At 39.3% G+C, this 22,467-nt stretch overlaps 2 protein-coding genes across 2 annotated transcripts; both read left to right on the plus strand.

Moving 5' to 3' along the window:
- Positions 1–588: 588 nt before the first annotated feature.
- On the plus strand, positions 589–11,324 carry LOC105049573 (MA3 DOMAIN-CONTAINING TRANSLATION REGULATORY FACTOR 1). The gene is made up of 4 exons (XM_010929274.4): positions 589–876; positions 1,001–1,246; positions 8,795–8,889; positions 9,209–11,324. The coding sequence occupies exons 2-4, from the start codon at positions 1,027–1,029 to the stop codon at positions 11,018–11,020; spliced, it is 2,127 nt and encodes a 708-aa protein (XP_010927576.1). The 5' UTR covers positions 589–876; positions 1,001–1,026; the 3' UTR covers positions 11,021–11,324.
- A 5,189-nt stretch (positions 11,325–16,513) lies between these two features.
- On the plus strand, positions 16,514–19,666 carry LOC105049589 (ultraviolet-B receptor UVR8-like). The gene is made up of 4 exons (XM_029266348.2): positions 16,514–17,193; positions 17,270–17,659; positions 18,114–18,483; positions 19,264–19,666. The coding sequence occupies exons 1-4, from the start codon at positions 16,925–16,927 to the stop codon at positions 19,507–19,509; spliced, it is 1,275 nt and encodes a 424-aa protein (XP_029122181.1). The 5' UTR covers positions 16,514–16,924; the 3' UTR covers positions 19,510–19,666.
- The last annotated feature ends 2,801 nt before the right edge of the window (positions 19,667–22,467 follow it).

Below are 22,467 nucleotides of genomic sequence, written 5' to 3' on the forward strand. Positions count from 1 at the left end.
AGTGATCGGTGGCTGATCAATCACAGAGTCTAATCAATGACAACAACAATAATGCTGAAAGAGAAGATAGGAGAGAAAGAAATAAATCGGGTATATTCAAAGAGAGGAGGAGTTCATTGTCAGATTGATCAAAAATAAAAAGGAGAAAAGATAAGAAGGAGAAATAGGATTCACATGAAGGAAGGTTACAACCTCCATCCTAGTTTTACAAGCCTCCATACTAATGAAATATTTGGTTGGATGAAATTATGAAAATTTATATAAAAGTATAATCCAAAATTATTCTCATCAAACCACTGCTCCTGAATTGTTATCCAACTATTATCATTTTCCAGCCACATTTAGGAAGGTCAAATATGTCATCAGGGCAGCAGCTCAAAGACGCGGTGCGGTGTAAAGCTTGCAAGAGCCGAGAAACCCTAACCTCCGCGCCAGGCCGGCCGTGAACCGTGGTGGGCCACGTGTAAACAGGATATGGTGATGTACTCGACAAGACAAGCCCTCGCCCAACGTGTCCTCGCAACCGAACGCGCCTCCATATAAAAGCTTCTTTCTTTCTTCTCTCATCTTAATCCAATTCCACCCCAGGGAAGAAGGCAAAGATCCAAGCCAGCAAAGGAGAGGCCTCGAGATACTGGTGGGGAGAGTTGGGGTCGAAACTGAGGGAAAAAGGCGATCGCTCGCTCACTCTATAGTGTTCTCCTCTCTAGGGTTTCTCTTCCTTCCCCCCTTCGTCTTGGCTCGAGATCCTCCGGGCCAAGACTGGATCGATTTGGGGAAGGGCGGTGGCGGCGATTTTAATGGCGGATTAGCTTCCGGATTTGGGGTTTTTCTCCTGTCCAAGTTCGATTATCTTTCTTCTTTCTACTTCCAGAGGTATGGCTTCTTTGAAGCATCGTTGTCTTCTGTTGTCCCTCTGTTTCTTGATCGAATGTCTCGATTTGAGATGGGGCTGTAGTGTTAGTCGACGATACGGGGGTAATCTGGGGTTCGATTACAGGTTAAGAGGGTTAGGGGAGGTGGTAGATGGCATCGCCGAAGAAGGAGGGATTCTTGACGGATGAGCAGAGGGAGGTGCTGAAGATAGCGGCACAGAATGCGGACGTGCTGTCCTCGTCGCCCAGATCGCCAACTACTTTGTTGTTACCGGAACACCACAACAAGGGCGGGCCTGGTGGGAAGGCTTCTCCTTGTATGAGGCATATGAGGCGGTCGCACTCGGGGAAACTAGTGCGCGTGAAGAAGGGTGAGTGTCCATGTTTTTTCTTTCTTTTTTTAATAAAAAAACTCGCGTTTTGTTTCAAAATCGTTGATTATGCTATCATGAAGAATTGAAGATTGCTTTTGATCTAGTCTGTTTAGTGCTTTATAAATTTTTAATTAAAATAGTTAGGAAACTTTAGTCCATTTTTTTAAAAAAAGGATAAATTAGGGAACTTGAGAACTAATTCTCAGTGTCACTTTCAGTTTTCGTTCTTATTTTTCTGGTAAATTATAAATGTTGATGCTAGTGGTCTTATCTGTAAGAATTAAAGTTGTTTGCATTGCATGAGTGGATCTGTCGCTAAGAAGTAGTACTATTTACTTATTTGTTTTTACTTTGTATACCACAACACACTACAGCATTTGGCTTGGTTCTCAGGTGATAAATCTCTTGGTGCTAGTTGTATTTAAATTTAATGAGCAAATAATATATTTGAAAAAAGTATTTGAGATTTTGTGCTCCTTAGCTTTTAGTTATGACATAGCAGTCTGGCAAATCATACGGTAAAAAGATACTTGTTAGGGTGCAAAAATTTAATAAATATTCAATAGTCTGTCTTTCTGGGTTGCACTATGGTTGTGGATATGTCTTTGTTTTTTCTTTTTTTTTCCTTGAAAGAACACTGACGAGAAGTGATTGTAATGCATAGATGTAATCTGAAGCATGTCAAATGATTAATTCTGAATGATTTCTTGGGGCTGAAAGTTGTTGATGTGACAATATAGCTTTGACAAACTTTTGTTCTGGATATAAATCAAACTTATGGAAGGCTTTATGGTTATTCAAGTTGATGTTTGGGATCTGGGATGGTGAGTGGATCTGGGATGTTTGAGCTTATCTTGCTTGTTCTTTTTTTTTTTCTTTTCTTTTTTTTTTTTTTAAATGAGATGAAGGAATCTAATGTGGAGTCAGTTGAGTCCAACTGCCAAACCCTATTAAATCTGCTATCACTCCCACTGCTAGCTGTTGCCATGAAGTGCCTCCTTTGTCATGGATACTAATCCAAGAGATGCAAAAATCAAAATCTTGAAAGCGCTTCACTTAAAAACCTCGGATTGCAGAAACATCAGAAGGCAATTCACCAACTTCTTGGGTTTCTTACCATAAATAATGAACAAAAACCATATATCTAAGCAATATCAACTCAAATCTCAAACCAGATCACCAGGATAGATATAACCAAGAACTATGTGTTGAAACAAATTAACACGATTCAAGAGAAGTATCGAAGAAAGAGAGCTTCAGAAAAGCAGAAGCACGACAAAAAGGCCTCATTGTCACGACTCCTGCAGGATATACCCCCCCTCTGGTTGCATCTTGTTTGGGGGCAGTGGGATCAGGTTGTCAGTAGCAAAGACCCTGCTGTGATCCCCCACATCATAGGTCTTCATGATGGATTCCGACATTGAGAAGGGGTAAGACAAGGAGGCGAAGTCCAGGTGTGCATTGGGGGGGTGGAAGCCGATGCACTCTGGGGAGGGAGGGAAGCTATCCTCACCAGAGGTGTGGAAAATAGGGGCATTGTCATCTTCGCTGTCAAAGGCCCTGTACCCGTGGAAGGCAACAGTGAGGGAATCATTGGCTGGGTCCTTAGAGTTCTCATCGGCGGTGAAGGAGTAGGCATCGAAGCACTGCAACAAGAGGTGGGGGTCATAGCCAGGGTGGCTATCGTCGTCGAAGGTGTGAGTGGATTACCCGACCACCTCGTTGCTGTTGTTGCTGAAGGCATCGAAAGAGGAAGCCATTCTCTTGCTCACTTTCTCTGAGGTCAATGGGAGAAATGAAAGGAAGAGTGATGATCTAGTTTTTTTTTTTTTTGTTAAATAGTGTGGGTTTAGCGACTCAACTAGTCCATGTGAGGTTCCTTTTTCTCAAAAAAAGAAAAAAAAAAGAGTCCACCTCAGATAGCTACTCAATATTACCTGCTATGTAGGCACCTCCGGTGAGTCCTAACCTTAATTGAGTGAGGATGGGCTACATTGCAATAATGTAAAAAATGCAGGGTTGACATTATAGCAATTAGATATGTTTTGAGTATTTGCAATTCCATACAAAGTGTAGAGGGTTATTTTTTTAGCCTATTAGTTATGCATAATAGAGGCATGCATGGAAATTAAAAATATATATCATAAAGCATTGGCATGTTATTATGTTGCATGTTTTTTTTTGGTTGCAATTCACAAATCCAACAAATTACCATCATTATTAGTACCATTAGATGTGATCACTAGATAAAACCTTAGTAAGTTTAAGACCTAGAATCAAGTCATATTATGCAAAGATACATGCATGTAAGGTAAAAAAAAAAAAAATCTTATAAACCACTGGCAAGTTATTGTGTTGTTTGTTTTTTGGTTTCTATTCATAACTAATTAGCATCATTATTGCCGTTAGATGTGATCGCTAGATGAAATTTAAATAAGTTCAGGACCTAGAATCAACTCATTTACTGCCACATACCTTCTCTCTCCCCCCTTCCCCTGTTTCTCTCATTTGGGGGAACAAGTTGTTCTTCCTCCTAACTGCTGGCATCCTTATCTAAGAGCCTCTGCAGCTTTAAAATTATCTTGAATTGCTAGGGAACACGGTTTTGTGATGATGCTAAAAATTCCGGGAACGTCATTTCCTTCACCATCATTTCAGTATAGCTAGGATTGTAACATCTTGTTTGTTTAGATTGTGGAATTTCCTTGAGTATTGCTTCTTGCTTATTATTTGACCGATTGGAATGGAATACAGCTGGGTTATTTCGGATAAAGAAGTGAGCCATTTCCTGCTTATGGTACCTCTGGGATTTAGAGAAGGGCAATTGGCAACAAATTAAATCTGGTTATGGCCGTGATTATTGATGTCTAGAGGAATGAAAATGTGTTAGGTTTCATGCAAGCAAGTTTTGACAACTGTGTCTGGCATACCAATTGTGCCCTTAGGTGTAAAATGGATCCCCTCTTTGATTCCCTTTTGGCATTGATGGGTTAGTGAGATCATAATGCTGCATTTTTTTATTGAGGTAAAGCTGAGTTAGCACACCTTCCATGAGAATGTTGAGAAGACCATGCATAATATTTTGTAATATTATTTGGTTGGAGGTTAGTAGCAAGATCATACATGATGAAATCTCAGATTTGATGGTAAGATATGATTTGATCAAATCCTTGCTCATATTGTTTTCAGTATTTATATATTATTCCATGATATCTGAGGAGTGTAATGGTCATTTTTTTGCATCTTTCTAGTAGCTGGTGTTTTGATAAAAGCAGAAGGGTAGCATGCATTGGGGGCAGCATACATTGTCTAGATGTAACATCTGTCACTTTTTCCTACCTTTTGTTGTCTTCTCATATTTTTTTTTTATTACATCTATGCTCTCTCTCTCTCTCTCTCTCTCTCTCTCTCTCTCTCTCTATGTGTGTGTGTGTGGGGGGGGGGGGTTGTGTTCTAACTATAAGATAGCTCTATGACCAGCTTCTTGTGTGATGCTTTTGCCTTGTTATGCATCTCTTGCTGGTACATGCAAAAGGAGGCTTTTGATATGCTATGTTTTGAAATGATGTACACACTGCAAATTTTTGAAGATTTTTGATGAACTTTTTTATGATGCTCTGGAAATCGTGGAACTGTCCTATAATGCCTTGGTTTATCCTATGAAGTATTGCCATCTAGGGGTGTGCAATGTGCATGGTTCAATTTGGGGTAAATTTTCAAACCGAACCGATTTGAATCGGTTTTCTAAAATCGAAACCAAATCGACCATATAGGAAAACCAGTTCAAACCAAATCAAAAAAATCAGTTTGGTTGTGCTTATGTCAAATAAACAGCTTATGGGATGGGCTGAATGGGCAATTTATGGGATGGGCTAAATGTACAGTTTATGAGATGGGCTAAATAAAGAAGTAATAAAGCAGTGGAGCTTGGGCAAAATATAAATGAATCGGTGGCGTTTCATGTATAATATTATATTATATATGTGTGTGTGTGTGTGTGTATCCATGGGTTGCTTCATGTTGAATCGGTTTTTTCTTAACCGAAATCGAAACTAAACCAATTTTTTCGGTTTCTAAAATTTTTAAACCGGGATTAAACTGAATTTGAAAAAAACGGATCCAAATCAAACCGAAATTAATGGTTCAGGTTGGTTTAGCGTTTTGTTCGGTTTCCTTGCACACCTCTATGATGCCATCATCCACTCTTTAGCTTCCCAAGGTGAGTGTTTAATCTGTCTAGGTGTAGACCATCATGCCTGATCCAAGTAACAAGAAACCTATAAAAGTGCTACCATCGAAATGGTGAGAGTGGATATTATAATGATAAAATTGGATGGAGAGAGCCGTTTTCTGAGTATGATCTGTGAAGGTATTTGTTTAATGCCAAGGTTTAGCTGAAACACCTAATAGAAGCTCCTTCGAAATGTTTAACTTGTTGTCACATGGAGGCTATATGATCACAGCATGCTTATTGAATGCTGTGGTATTTCAAGTTAATACCAATCTTATGTTGTTGCACACTGCTGAGAATATTAGGGATTCCTGTGGAGCGTATTCCCTGGATAATAGTGGCTGGCATGTCTAGTTATTAGAACAGTTTGTAATCTAAGAAAAACTTGTGTACTTTAGCAGGTTTAGGGGCATGTTAGATTGCCAAATATGTATTAGGTACCCAAGTGAGTTGGATTTAAGGAATTGGTAATACAATTATCAGTTTTTTGTGGGTCCTTTGGGTGTAATCCCCTATGTTCTTCCAGGATACAGTTTGATAATCTAAGTTTTCAGATATGAGTTTCTAGTGCCTATCAGAGGCCTCATATGTAACGTTATTCTACTCCATTAAGAAGTAACATATCATCTGGTTCTATATTATCTCTATTGCTAATAAATACAAGAGGGCTGACGCATGTGGAGAGGAACAGGTTTGTTCACAGTTTTGAGGAGTCTGTGGGCAACGACATAAAATTGGAATATGCTATCATATTTGTCCTAACAAATTACATGGCTGGTCCATGTTATCTTATTGAAACAAACATGATAGACCAAAATGAGTAATGATGTTAGTTGTGCATCTGAAGAAAGAGGAACTGAGCCAAGCTTGAGCAAGTCAACCAATGCCCAAGATTTTCGAACTTGGCTCTGCTAATCATGTGCCAACCTATTATATTTAAAAACAGCTTGTTTGAGGGATTCGTGGAAACCCAAGGTTTGTAGAGAAGTTTGTGTGATTTAATATACTGTTCAGATTATAATGGCTGAAAGTTTTATGCTTCATTTATTAAAATGACCTTGATATTATTTAAACAAATCTAAGTAGTGCATTTTGTTATTAAATTATGGGTTTGTGTCTTTGGGAGGTTGGAGGTGGGGAATGCTAGTAGTAGAATTGAAGCCTTTATCTTATCAGCATGTGCAGAATCACTGATTGAACTTCTAAAATGGAAACCCACACATTAATTGACATTACAATATCTGTAATGTCTGCAGTCCAATCTTGTATTGGTTTAGAGAATTCCTGCTTATGCATCAAACACATTCGCTCACTTGTTTGCCGACTCAATCTTCACTTCTGCACACATGTACATAACGGGTATCAATTTGTGTGATGTCTGTCTATTAATTAATGATGTTTATTGTTTGCATTGGGCTCCTAGGGACAATTGGTCAAAATTTATAGGTACTAAATATGTTCCCATAGTTTGTCCTTTAAAATTTCCACCAATCCGCCAGTTCCAGTAATTGCATTTGCACTTATTTCTTTCACCACCATACAAGTGGTTCAGATTTATTTTGGTAAACATGAATGGCATATTGAAATAGCTAATATTAGGAATCTGGGGTTTTGCAGTAAATTTAGGTAGTATATTTCCTTAAATGCTTTAAACTTTCTATCAGTATTGGCATATTATATATGAAATTGAGGTTGCTATTCTTAACAAATGGCCTGAAGCACCTGTTAACATATCATAAGGCATGTGTATTTTGAGCTTAACCAAGCCAAACATGAGCAAGCTAGGCAGTTCTTAAGCTCAGCTCATTTATTGAGAAAATTTATGGAGTCCAAAATCAAGCCAAATATGATCTTCTCAAAAACAGCTTCTTTAGCAAATTGACCTAGTCACCAACTGTGTTTGGTTGTGGTTCTGCTTTTCTCAGTAATGCGCAACTTATATCAAAATGGTAATTAATGAGTCTATAGTTTTGCAGAACATGTTTTAGTTACCTGTGAAAAGTTTATAGATCTTCGTGCTAAAACCGTCAAGTCCAAGTGATTTATTTGAAGGCACTCAAGTGTCCTTTGCTTTCTTTCTTTCTTCTTCCTTTTTTCTTTCTTTTAAGAACACCTACATAGTTGCTTTTTCAAATCCTCTGTCATTTTCTATCACTAAAATGCTTCATCAGATTTATAGTATGCTGTTATGTCTGAGAATGTTAACCTTCTTCATATGTGCTTTAGATTTTCATATTTTCTCTGTCAATGAACATTATAACCTAGAACTTGGTATAATTTCACTTACTTTGAGGGAAAGTTTTTTTTTTTTTCCTTTTTTCTTTTTCCTTCTCTCTCTCTCTCTCTCTCTCTCTCTCTCTCTCTAAAAGCTATTCTAAATGCTTCAATCTGGCACCAGCTAACTTGTATTATGAGGATGATTCAGTTGTAGGATCTGGTCTCACAAATCATGTATGCTTGCTTCATTTGGGGAGAGAGATCCAAAATCATCTAGGAAAACAGAATCATGTGGATATATCCAAAGGTTTTCTTGCAAAATATTCAATATTATTAATTAAAAAATGATCACAATATGAAGGAATAATTTATCTGGAAATGCTGCTCATTGGTATTTTTTACATCCGAAAAGAAATTCAGTGCTTTTGAGGTAGTACATGTTACCTTTTTAGAAAAACCTTTGTGTTATGTGCTTCTCCATGGCTATAGAAGTATTTTTTTTGGGAGGAACTTTTAGGATCAGTTTATTCTAGAGTCTCTAAATTGTCATTTCCATGGTTGTTGACTGAATGCACATTCATTTGAGTGTTTGCATAGACTGTGTACAGGCACTTACCTGATTTTTGGATTTGAATGAATCTTGGCCTTAGAGCTGAGACTTATGCACTAGGACTTTACTAAATTTTTGTGTCTGAAACAACACTATCGGCACTATACACCGATCATATTAGGATATGTTATTGATGGCTGTGGCATGTAAGAAATGATTGAGATTGGCTCCATCAGCAGCCTGACCAGTAGGATCTATTTTCAATGAAAGGTTTGGGAAATCTTGACTATGTTAGTCCCTAAGACCACAGCAAATTCAGCTATGCATTACATTGTCATTATTTGGTTTAGTCACTAACCATTATCCTGTTTCTACTATATTGCTACAATGTCTATTCTTTTATGTTTGTTTACAGATTGACAGCAGAGTTTGTTATATCATCTATCATAGATGGCCTCAGAAGGTTTCTATTTTTTTATAAAGCAGCAATGCTGCATCAGCTTCTGCCTACTTTTCTAACATGCTTTCGCTAATTCTGTGATTGTAGATGGTGCTGGTGGTAAAGGCACATGGGGCAAACTCCTCGATACTGATTCTAACTCATGCCTCGATCGTAATGATCCAAATTATGACAGCGGTGAGGTATGGTCTTTCCCTCCCCCCTCCCCTCTCTCTCTATCTATATCTGCGCGCGCGCGCACATGTGTGTGTGTGTGTGTCTGTGTCTGTGTTTGCACATGGGATTGTGCCCATGCTTGGGGTACTCTTTTTTTCAGTTACCCATTTTCAGTTGTGTAACATCTGTGTCTCTGTTTCTGTGTTTGCACATGGGGTTGCGTCCATGCTTGGGGTACTCTTTTTTTCAGTTACCCATTTTCAGTTCCTCCTTTTTCTTTTTTCACTTGTGAATCGGTCATATATGAATTATGCATTTAATTATTGTAATTATTTGTGATACTAGGAGCCATATGAGTTAGTAGGTGCCACAGTTTCAACCCCTTTTGATGACTACAAGAGGTCCGTACTGACAATCATTGAAGAATATTTCACCACTGGTGATGTGGAGTTGGCTGCTTCTGATCTTAAAGATCTCGGTTCTGATGAGTACCATCACTACTTCGTTAAGAAACTTGTCTCGATGGCCATGGATTGGCATGACAAAGAAAAAGAAATGGCATCAGTTCTGTTGTCTTCTCTATATGTTGATGTCATCAGTTCAGCTCAAATCAGCCAAGGGTTTGTCATGCTTCTTGAGTCTGTTGATGATCTGGCCCTTGACATAGTTGATGCTGTTGATGTACTTGCCTTGTTCATCGCCCGTGCGGTTGTTGATGATATCCTACCTCCTGCCTTCCTCACTAGGGTAAAGCGAACGCTCGCTGAGTCTTCTAAAGGATTTCAAGTTATCCAGACTGCTGAAAAAAGCTATCTTTCAGCACCCCACCATGCAGAGTTAGTTGAGCGACGTTGGGGTGGTAGTACTCACATCACCGTTGAAGAGGTAAAAAAGAAGATTGCAGATTTGTTGAGAGAATATATTCAGAGTGGTGATACAGCAGAGGCTTGTAGGTGCATAAGGGAGTTGGGGGTTTCATTCTTCCACCATGAGGTTGTAAAGCGAGCTTTGATACTTGCTATGGAGATCCCCACATCGGAGCCTCTTATCCTAAAGCTTTTAAAAGAAGCAGCAGAAGAATGTTTAATTAGTTCTAGTCAGATGACCAAGGGTTTCTTGCGGCTTGCCGAGAGTCTCGATGACCTTTCTCTTGATATTCCCTCTGCAAATGCCCTCTTCCAGCTGCTAGCACCGAGAGCAATTTCTGAAGGATGGCTCGACCCTTCCTTCCTAAAGTGGGCTAGTGCAGATGGTGAAGGCGAAGATGAAGAAAACAAGAAGTTAAGAAGGTATAAGGAAGAAGTGGTGACAATAATACATGAATACTTTCTCTCAGATGACATACCTGAACTTGTTCGAAGCCTCGAAGACCTTGCCATCCCAGAGTTTAATTCTGTCTTCATCAAGAAACTGATCACGCTTGCCATGGATCGGAAGAACAGGGAAAAGGAAATGGCATCTGTCCTGCTATCCACACTAAGTATGGAAATCTTTTCAAGGGATGATATTGTTAATGGATTTATAATGCTTCTTGAGTCTGCAGAGGATACTGCACTGGACATTTTAGATGCCTCCAATGAGCTAGCTCTGTTTCTAGCTAGGGCTGTAATTGATGATGTGCTGGTCCCCTTAAACCTGGAGGAGATCAGCAGCAAGCTCCCACCTAATTGTAGTGGAAGCGAGACTGTTCACATGGCACGATCTTTTGTTTCTGCTCGCCATGCAGGTGAGAGGCTTCTGAGATGCTGGGGCGGGGGCTCGGGTTGGGCGGTGGAAGATGCGAAGGACAAGATAGCTAAGCTTTTGGAGGAGTATGAGACTGGTGGTGATGTAAGGGAAGCATGCCAATGCATCCGGGACCTGGGGATGCCTTTTTTCAACCATGAAGTCGTAAAGAAAGCATTGGTTATGGCAATGGAAAAGAAGAATGATAGGATTTTGGACCTGCTACAAGAGTGTTTCAGTGAAGGGTTGATCACCATCAACCAAATGACAAAAGGGTTTTCTAGGGTGAGGGATGGGCTTGATGACTTGGCTCTTGACATTCCCAATGCGGAGGAAAAGTTTCGATCATATATAGAGCATGGCAGGAAGCACAGCTGGCTCCTGCCATCCTTTTCAGCAGCTGTTCCATCTCCAGATGCCACAGCCACTTGAAGCACCGATTGATTCTGCTGTGCAGGATTTTTGCTTTTAGTGTTGCTGCTTGTGCTCTGTCAGCCGAAAATGGGAGGCGTCACCATATCTTTTTATGGTGTTTTACTGAGCATTTCACATCTATACGCAGGGTATGAGATAGCTGGTAGCGGTTGTCTTTGGTTCTGGGGGTAAATTATGGTACGAGGAGATGTTAGACAAATGTTTTATGTATCGATCTTGCCGTGAAAAAAAGTCTGGACCTATATAAATTTGCGTTAAACCGATCATTCAGGATTTATACTTGCTGCTATTTTATTTCAAATCCTTCTTATGATTATCATACTTATGGAGGGTTGAGTTGTGTTGTTGCTCAAGCAAAGCTGGATTCTGGGTCTTGCTGCAGATGGGATTGGTGCTACCCCTATTTAGATGGCTAGGTATAAATAAGCTTTTTCTCCATTTTTCCTAAACCCTGCAGTCACTGTCTAGATCAAGCTTTTGCTAGATATTTTCAAATGAGCTCCGATTTTAATCATAATTTTTTTTATATATATTATGACTTAATAGTTGTTTATCATGTTTAATTAATAAATTATTGTAGTTGTGAGTTGTTGGGGTCAGAATTGCATATTGTATGGCTAATGTTAGGAGTTGACCACGTGATCGTTGAGGGAGATTTGGCCATGATGGTCAGGTAGATTTAGAAGCATAAGAGGGGGGATGGTATGCATCCCTACCGCAGAACATTTCGAGATGACGGATGGAGAGTACTAAATGGGTGGTAGCTTTTGTAGCGAAGTATATTGCAGATGTACTAAGGAGAGAGATATGGAGGCAGCTCTCGAGCTGTTCTGTGATATTTTGTTTCTAATATTTTTGACAGTATTCATATCAGATTTGTATGAATACTTCATTTTATCAAAAAAAAAAAATATTGTGATTGATGTGATGAAATCCAAGAAACACCAATGCATTTTGAGGGTTTGTTATGGGGCTGGTAATGTTTTCCCCTACAATACATAGTTTTGATGGAAGCCAGGATTAATTTTCAAAAAAACTAATGAACAAAGGCTCTAGGCATTTTGAGGATTGATCATGCAATCATGTCTGCGGTATGGTCCTAGGTTTTTGACATACTGGTTTTTCCCAAAGCATTATGAAAACAGCCCCGCTGTTCTTATTTTTGGTTAGCTTGACAAAGCAGTATCTATTATTCAGCTAATGATTTTCGTAGATCACCATCTACTTAAATGATGATTATATGATACAGTTTTGAAAAGGAACTTTTAGTGGAGTTTGTTTAAGTGATCTGAACTTAGTCTCAGGTAAAACTGTCAAGAAACTTTACTGCCAGGTTAAGATGGCATTTACAAATAACGAACAAAGTAACAAACCAGCGGACAAATAAATAGAGAAACAAAGAAATATAACTCCTCAAGATTAATTATGACATGGAATGTCATGTAAAACTAATAGATTTAATTACTTATGCAAAAGTCCTTGGTTTGCTGTTCCATGGACTCTATTACAAACATACAACATTTGTCAGAATACATAAAAGAAAGAGTGAAAAAAGGAATCCTATGAAATCCTCTTTTGTAGACAATTTGTCAGCTAGTTGGCTACCCTCAGCTAAGATGCAATTTGCTTTAAAAGATGGTCTCTAATTTTGAGGTACAAAGGATACGACTATTGAGATTAGTCCTACTTGATAGGATCAGATATGTTGTAGAAGAAGTCTATAAGGTAGGCGTCTTGTAGTTGAATGTGTATAGTTTTTTAGAGACCTTCTCGAATTGCATTCAACTCTGCTTCTAGAAATAGTGCCAAGGTTTTAAGCTCCGACATGTATCGGTCATCTTTAGGAGGTCCTGGAATATAAATCCAACACATATCTTAGTCTCCATCACCCATAAGTCCGGAAGAGGGGTCGTATCTTTCGCATAAAAGAACCATTCCCCCTTCCTGCATATTTATCCACCACTAGACCGTGCAATGGCCGGTTTGAGAGCTGCGCAGAGAATAATAAAAGAGATCGGACTGCTTTGTGTGGGGTTCGATCAAATGGTCAACGTCATGAAAGAAGTTCACTCATTCTTTTGCGCCAAAGATACAAACCAGATCCATGAGTTTGAGTAGACCAGCTAGGGAAGTCATACAAACGTAACATTGTTTAAAATTCTTAAGTTTTATTATTTTTTAATAAAAATAAAAAAATAAATGGTATAATAAAAAAAATCTATCTATCTATCTATATTCTATATAATAATAGAAAGCAATACATCGATATTAGAGGTGGTATTTCGTATTGACATGTAAGATTATAAGACAATTTTCTATAATATCATATCAAATTTTATTTTTTATTTTTTATTTTTTATTTAATAAAAAATAAAAATATAAATAGTGTGATAAAAAAAATTAATATCAAATGCGGTAACTTTTACTAATTTAGAAGGTCATCTTTAGAAAGAAGAACTGTTATAGGTCTTTTTGATCTCATCACGAGATTAATTGGCGAGAGCAATCTTTAATATAAAATATTATCATTATTATCAATTAAATCTTCACAATATGGGGTTGAATGCTAGTGTATATATATTTCAATTTCTCCATCAATAAAAAATGAAGGAGAGAGATATACATCAGAAAAGGAAAAAGGTTGATATATATATTTTTTTTTGAGTTTTCTATAGATGTCTCTACGGAAATCACTTCTATAATAAATCGACAAAATCTTGGTTAGCTAGTTGTAATTCTCAGAGAAAGATAGAAGATAAAGGTCTCTATCTGAATTAAGTGTACATTATCAATGCATGTAAATGATGAATAAGCATCCATACTGTTGTGGATCTGTACCTCGGCCTCGGCTTTTCTATATCTTTGACATTGGCCAAGCTATGGAAGATGATGACTATTAGATTATAAGCATACGACAGGTGAAGATCGCTGGACGTGACCTATCGAGTTGATCGTAATTCTAATTTTTCGACCTAATCTTGCTTCACCTTATCCTCAGACGACCTACAATAGCTCGTACGCAATTGACTTCTCACTCTCTCTTCTCATTATTCTCTAATTTTCTGACTTGAACGTCAAAAGGTCTTCACCGGAGAACGCCACCTCCAGTGAGAACTTGTTTTACAGATATTCGAGCAAAGCTCCAGTGTTGGTTTCACCTTGGCCATAGAACCATCAAAATGGGCCAGAGCCCATGGAACAGCCCATTTGACCCTAAAAATGGACCGGATCGGACTGAAAAATTCTGGCCCATATATGAACATGGGCTTTTTGACCCGGCCCTTATAATCCATGGGCTGAACCGAGTTAGGGTTGAGTCAGCTCATGGACCAGCCCACTTGATGGTTTTTTTTTTTAGATTTTTTTCTCAAATCATTCTCTGAGTTCTCTCCCCGTCTCCCCCTCCCTTTTTTTCTGCTTCAGCCACAATACAACAGTAGCGAAGCCAGTCTTCTTCGCACCCAACCTCCTCCATGCCCTTCCCTCCCTCCCTGATGGTCCCACCTCCTCCATCGGCATGGTGATTGCAGCATCCCCCTCCCCCTACCCCTCCTAACACCGTCTTCCACCACCCCGGCTCCTCCCTCCTCTGCCTCCTCCCGCCGCCTCCCTCCTCCCTGCTAGACCCACGAGAAAATCCTAGCCTTGATTGACTCCTACCTCTACAAGTGGTACACCCTTCGTTGGGGCAACCTCCACGCCTCCCACTGGTAGGACATCACCGACACCGTCGCCTATCGCCGCGCTCGCCCGTCTCACTCCAGGCCTCCTCCAAGACCTCGATGCAGTGCCGATACAAGGTTGAGAAGCTTCGCAAGTGCTCGCTTGCCCACAATCTCATGGCGGACGACATAGAGGACGATTGTGGGGTGAGGTAGGGTAGGGCCGTGGGTAGCGCACCGGAGGAGGGTGAATGCAGGTTGGCTGTCGGCAGAGAAAAGCGGAGGATCGGTCGGGGTGGGCTGATGGAAGGAAGGAAAGAGAGAAACGGGGAAAAAAATTAAAAATAAGAAAAAAATAAAAAAAAAGTGGGCTGGTCTGATCCTAACCGACAGCCCACGTGGGCTAGGGTCGGGCTAAATTTTTGCAATCCATTTTAATAAGTGGGCTGAGCCCGGTTCGATCATCATAATCATAGCCCATGTGGGCTAGGATCGGATCGGCCCATTTTGATAGTTTTACTCGATCATATTTACCTTGACGACCGATCTCAGAAAGAGATCGACAGCAATATATACTAACTTCACATACGATCCAATGCCAAACCCTAGCCATGAAGTCAAAATTTGAAGTTTTATCAACAATATCCGAATCCAATCCATGTTCGAAAAATCCAATCTATGGGATGCCCATGATCTTTAGCTGGTCATGGCTACAGTGTTTTTTTTTTGTTGGATTCTTTAAATGCCATCCACGAGTTGGTTGCATGTTTGACTTCACCAACATGTTGCAAGTCCAGAGCTGGTCCACGGTGGGCTCAAAGCAAATCCAGCGTTGTTGAACTCGTTTGGCGGGGTTTCCGGGGAGGCGAGAGAACCGTACGGTTGGGAAGCCGAGAGATCAGTTCCTAATTATATGATTTACTTGTTTTCCAGAAAAAAAAATAAAAAAGGTTTCCTAATTCGATGGAATTTCTCTCTTTCGTTGGTAAGTGGTATTGTACCCGTACTGGTATTCTTCCCCCACCCTCCTCCTATAACTACACCTATTTCCAGTTAACTTCGTTAATGATCTCTGGCGGCCATTCATCTCTCTGCCTCTCGTGTAACTCTTTCTTTGATCTTATATTTTATTTGATTTCAGTTTGCTCAATCCCAAATACGACGTATGTAGTTAATAGATCGCATCGGTCTCTTTTTTTATTTTCTTGTCTTTTTTTCTTGATTAATAGATCGTATTATTTTCTTCTTTCTTGCTCTTTTCTTTTTTTCTTGATTGATAGATCGTATTATTTTTTCCTTCTTGCTCTTTTCAAGAATAATATTGTTCATATCACAACTGTTTTAGTTTAACATAGTAGATATTGTTTTACCATCTTACGCTAAGTATTTGGTATTGCTCTTTCCAAGAATAATATTGCTCATATCACCGCTGTTTTAGTTCCACATAGTAGATATTGTTTTACCATCTTACGTTAAGTATTTTGTCTCTGTATAGTTTTTTATCATTGCAAAGATCATATCTGTTCTTTATTTTTCTCAGCGTAGGAGTTTTGGGTTTTTTTTTTTTTTTTTAAAGGAGAAATCTGTTCTTTCCTTTTTTTTTTTTTTTTTTTTTTTTTTTGTTGTGACAATTTTGCTCTTTTTTTTATTTTTTTGTTCCAATAGATTTAACTCTCCAGCATTGCCCAAATCTTTTCAGAAGATATAGGGAACGACAGTGAGTTTGATCAGTCCAAAACTAATTGCAATTTTAAATACATTATATTGAGCTTGCTGTTGTTTTTATTATTTCTTTTCTTCTCAAATTGAAAATTCTTTTCAGTTAGGGGCAGTAGCCATGGAGGATATGGAGGATACCGCCACCACTGAGGCACTTCCTTCAATAGAGGATCAAGAATTCATAGACCAGCCGCTCTCACTTCTCTTCCCCTGCCTCCGGCGAATGCAGCGCCGAATGCAGCGCCATCGGTCAGATGCCATCCCCATCCCCGGGGAGTTCCCTCTGTCGGCGAACCCCTCCATTCTCCTCCATATCCTCACTTTTTATAACTTTGATCCCCAGGATCTTGCCAGACTCGAGGCAAGTAGCCATGGCCATGTTATCCCAATATTGGAATTAGCAATGCCCGCTGCTGATTGATTTTTGTGGTTGTTGCAGGCCACATGTTCCTTCTTTAAACAGCCTGCCAATTTCCCACCTGACTTCTCTTTATCCCTGCCTGAGCTTGCTGCATTTGATATGTGCCTCAAAAGGGTCAGCTTTAAGGCAATGATGGAAGAGGAAAGGGAAGTACTTAAGCGGCGATGCGGGGGTTCTTGGAAGCTGGTCTTGAAGTTTTTGCTGGCAGTTGAAACTTCTACACGCAGAGGGAAGCCTCAAGCGATTGCAGGTCCCAGCCACAGCATCGTCGTGACCTCCAGCGGTGCGGTCTATACCTTTGGTGACAATAGCTCAGGGCAGCTTGGCCTTGGCAATTTGGAGAATCAAGCACGACCGCAGCTGATCAGGTGCTACTTCTAAGATTTCCTGTTAGTTTATGAACTATTATAAAGAACGAAACATTTGGTTTTTGGTTGTTGACAGATCGCTGCAAGGCATTCGAATAATTCAAGCAGCGGCGGGAGTGGCGAAGACGATGCTCGTCAGTGATACCGGACGAGTTTATAAGCTTGGGAAGGACAATTTTGGAGAAGGAGACATTTCAGATAATCTTTTGTCAAAGCCTCAGCTAGTGGAATCTTTGAAAGATATATTTGTTGTTCAAGTAGCAATAGGTCACTTCTTCACCGCAGTTCTCTCTAGAGAAGGCAGGGTGTATACTTTTTCTTGGGGAACCGATGAAAAGCTAGGCCACTGTAGTGATAGGGAACGAGAGCCCCATCCTCTCCTGGGTCCTCTTGAGAATTTACCGGTGGTTCAGATTGCTGCTGGCCATTGCTACCTTGCAGCACTTGCTTTTCAACCTAATCGCTTGTAAGTTTTCTTGAAAGTTTTATGTTTTTAACTTCAGAAATAACAAGAACATATTATGAAACAAGATTTCTAATTGAGGGGAGTTTTAACAGTCAAATTCTTCCTTCACACTTGTTTTCCTATTTAGTGTGCTTGTAAAGAGCTGATATATTTCTCGTATGTCATTATATAAGAACTTTCATCTTTTCAGCATTGCTGAAATTCTTCAATAAGCATGCATTTGAATGGAACTTCATACAGCATGACAGAATGTTAGGATGCTTGACATCGGTAAATTAATTTTCATTGAAGGAGTGTTGGCAGTAAGTTAATTGCTCATTATTATCAGTTTTCCCCTCTCAAACTAAGAACATCATTAGAAAGCATCCAAGATTGTTGCTTGCACTTCACAATCTTTAGGGGTCTTTGTTCCCCAATTTTATCGGAATTCATCTCACTTTTCCTTGCAATGCAGGTCTGTGTACACTGTAGGCTGTGGATTGGGAGGAAAGCTAGGACATGGTTTCACAGTTAATGAGAAGTACCCGAGGTTGGTCGAGTATTTTAACATTTTGAACCTGCAGCCTGTGTGCCTTGCAGCAGGCAGCTGGCATGCCGCTGTTGTGGGACGAGACGGCCGGGTATGTACATGGGGGTGGGGGAGCCATGGCTGCTTGGGCCATGGAAATGAAGATTACCAGACTCTTCCCACGGTGGTGAAAGGCCTGAACCACATTAAGGCTGTCTATGTTTCAGTAGGTGATTGTACCACTTTTGTGGTCTCTGACACCGGCGATGTCTACTCATTTGGGTATGGAGACTCCTCAAATCTGGGTCATGAACAGGTTTGCGCATTCTACTTGTTTTACATGCTTTCCTTGTGTTTTTGAAGTGCAGATGAACATGTTCTATAAGTGCAGTAAAAGAGTGAGCATTACCAATCATTTGCAGCTTTCTAGAAATATAAAAATTTCCTTCTGAAGAAAAGCATATGAAAAATTTCTCCATAAAAAATAGAGCTATAGAGTTTCCTTTTGTTTCATTTACATTTTGTAAAATGAAACAGTGGTTGATTTATCCTTTTTCATTCAGAAAGTATAGTTTTAAGAATCATCATTGATGATTCAGTAGATACAAGAGCAACACCAACTTTAAGTGAAATCATCTTCAGCCTTTGTTGATCATCATATTCTTTTATACAAGAAATCCATGTGCTTTGGATTCTTTTTGACTTGAAAAATTGAATTAACTGCATGTAAGATGCTATTAAGCTCGGTGTTAAACATGTCAAATCCATTCATAAGAAAATTTGCATTTTTATGCAAAATATATTAACGCCGAATGTATACTCCGTTTCAGTTTTGATTTTGAATCCATGCCAAACTTTTTCGAAATTCCATAATTTTGCTCTGACTGCATTTTCTTGATGACCATAGTTGCGTGCATCTTAACATCCTTGACTTGAGCTGACTTGAGCATGCAGATTGCATGATGCTCAAATATGTCATGATTGATTTCCCCATTGGACTTGGCATCAAATTTTCTATTTTGAAGCAATGTAATCAAGCACATGCACCAACTTGGTCTTTTTAGATGTCGCTGAATTTTGACATATTTTCATCCAGGTTTTTTATCCCTTAAATCAAACAACACCAAAGTTGGTTACTTCACTCAAAGTCACTGAAAGGATCGTGCAGATCAGCCCTACAAACATATCAAATTGGACCGAGTTTATGCACACATTTGTACTCACAGAATCAGGGAAGCTTTATGCCTTTGGGTCAGGACACCAGGGTCAGCTGGGCATTGATATGTCTGGGCAGCCGCATACAAAAGCTATTCCAGAAAGGGTCCAGATCGATCTCAGTTAGTTCCTGAGGTCTCAGATACTAAGCATTTTGTTCATTCTTTTTAGCTTCCTTAGGTTTCCTATCATATGGACAGTCATTACCGCCAAGACTACAACTGCTTAGTTCATAATCTTATATTACTTTCAGACCGTATATTTAAATTTAAGTTCTTTCTGCATGTGAATATGAAAGATCTCTAATTCAGTTTTTTAGAAACAGCTAGAAGCAACGGAGAATGAACTTGTTGTCCTCCTCTTTTTGCTCCAAGAAGGCCTTTGTAGAGTACATAGCTCTGCAAATGGCGAGATGCAGCCCAGATTGAAAGAAACTAATCACAATTATAATTGAATCAGGGACTGTATGAACTTGTACTCCATGATGACCATGGTTCGGACTGATCTGCAATTTAGCGGCATTACATTTTAGACTATGAATATAACTCTAATCCTTCAGAATATAGGAGACCGATGAGTAATTGTACAAAAGAGCAACCATATTGTGGTCTGTCTTCTGATATCATAGCAAAGAGGAGTCTGGTGATTTTCCCTTTTGATTGTTATTTCAATATCAGTTGAGCGGAGGGAATAGTTTGCAACCACCATTCTTAATATCAAGAACTTATAAATTGCCATCTAGGTGGAATGTCCATGTATGGGTTCTCACAGTATTTCTACAATATTTATAGAGCACCAACCTCCCATGAAGAAGACCTTGTAAGGTTAGTGATGTTTCCCCTTTGCCTCCATGTTCTGCTGACCTTGTAGGCAAGACTGATGAATGCTAGGGTACAACATACTGGCTCAGGAGCAACAAGAGAGAACAACCAATTTTATGTGTCTATGGGGAGCATTCCTTGGTACATAGCTATCATAGGCCCACAACAGTGGCTGTCTGATATAATATAACTTCAGCTACCAAACCATATAATATTGACTAAGGTGCCATGTATCAGGTAATCTAGGACAAGTGATATAGCACAGGAGAGTTGGAAGCATTCTGTCTATCAGGTTGGCTGATTAAAACCATTTCCTGTCTAACATACATACAAAGCAAAAGGTGGGAAGGGTCAATTACAACCAAAAAAGATGGCAAAGGCAACATTTGCTAAAAGTTTCTCTTTAGATGTTCGCATATTCACCATTTTAGTCCAAATTTTATAGGAAAGCGTTTATCATTTAAATGCTCTAATACATTGGCCCTCAAAATACAAAATAATATGAGAACCCAAAAGGAAAACTTTTTTTTTTTTTTTGATAAAATAGATGTATTGTATTAAACTAAAGATGAAGAAATATTTTTTCAAGAATTATATAATAAAATATCTAAAAATTAAATGGAAGATTGGCCGTAGAGTCCCAAACAATTGATTCTCTGCAAAAAAACCATCTAATCAATAGTACTATTAATCTTCAAAATTTTTTTTTTTTAATTTTTAATTTTTTTTAAGTTTTCTTTAACTCACTTTATATCATGGATCTCAAAAAAATCATGATAATAATAAAACAACAACAACAATAATATAATTATTAAATTATTAAAAACATGATACATGAGGAAAAAAAAGGGCACTCTCAAATACAAGTAAGAATCTGCTAGCGATAAATATGAGTGCTTCACAGGAATCAGTTTAATTAGAACATAATATAGCCGGCAGCAACTGCAGTGATGGCAGCTATGGAAGTCACCCCAATAACAGAGGCACTATTCTCATCAGAAGATGTGGGGCTCTCGGCGGAGTCGTTGGTCGACGTGGCCTCTGCTGCATTATTTGCAGTGGCCGCGTGGGGAGATCCAGCTGGTGCCACATCATCTTCTATGTCATCACCGTCAGGAGATTCTGTCCCAGAATCCGGCAATGCGGTGTGGGGTTTGGGAGCCAAGAGGGGGTTTTGGTTGTTGGTGTCGCGGGCGGCGGCGGAGGGGTGGGAGCCGGAGATGAGGCAGACTCAGCGACCACGACCGCACAAGGATCAGAGCGAGCACAAGAGGGGTCGGAGACTCGCCATGAGATCGGTCGTGATCAACTTAGAAGATTGCTACGAGGAAAAAGAAGGGGGAAGAAGGTGATATATATAGAGAGGGAGAGAGTTTGAATGGGTGGGAAACAATGGTGGAGAGTGGTTGTAGGTTATTTCGGTTAATAACGTTGGGACATCAAATCTTTTGTTAAACAGGTTGACAACATGAGCGAATCTTACGGTGATTGACTTTTTCTGAATTCTGACTCTCCTTTGGATCACAAAAAGGTGGCAAAATATCGATCCAAGAAGCCCAACCCATCATCAGAGCTGATGTCTAAATGTGGAAACAAAGTTGTTACCAAGACTTGACCTTCAACTGAGTCAGATGTGGTTTTCATAATATTTATTCCACCTTGTCAACCCATAAACTTAATTCCGATTTGAATAAAAATATAGTTCAAAAATTCAACCCTAGCTCTTTACACCCTAGAATGGCAAAGTTATGGATCATATCTTGTACCATGTCTCGGCTGTCGGGTATTTCTATTTGGGGCCATCTTTGATATTATTAAAAATTTATCCTAAGCTTGGATGAGAAAACTTGAAGGTTGACATCCGGTTGATGGCTGTGATAAAAATATGTTAATAACTATAAAAATGGATCCAAATTGTATATCTCCCTTCAAATCTTTACATTGGTCCAATGTATTTGTGTCTTTATTCTTGTAAGATGATACACCAGAGCATTTGGTATTATGTGCAAATATGAGTAGCTATGATGCATGAAATAGTGCTTGCTGAGGAAGACCAAAAGAGTCTCATGAATCAAAATGCCTTTTTCCACATTTGATAAGCTAGAAATTGCAATTTATGGCATCCAGCTTGATGACCCACCCCTAAAGCACAAGCGCCTTTGAGGGGCCATTGTGGTAGTCTCAACATAGACAATTAAGTAACTTTCTGTCCTATCGTTTCAGGGCACATGTGAAATTATGGTTCTTCATTTTCTTTGATTTGT

The sequence above is a fragment of the Elaeis guineensis genome, chromosome 8, assembly GCF_000442705.2.
Source record: "Elaeis guineensis isolate ETL-2024a chromosome 8, EG11, whole genome shotgun sequence".
NCBI classification, from domain to species: Eukaryota; Viridiplantae; Streptophyta; class Magnoliopsida; order Arecales; family Arecaceae; genus Elaeis; species Elaeis guineensis.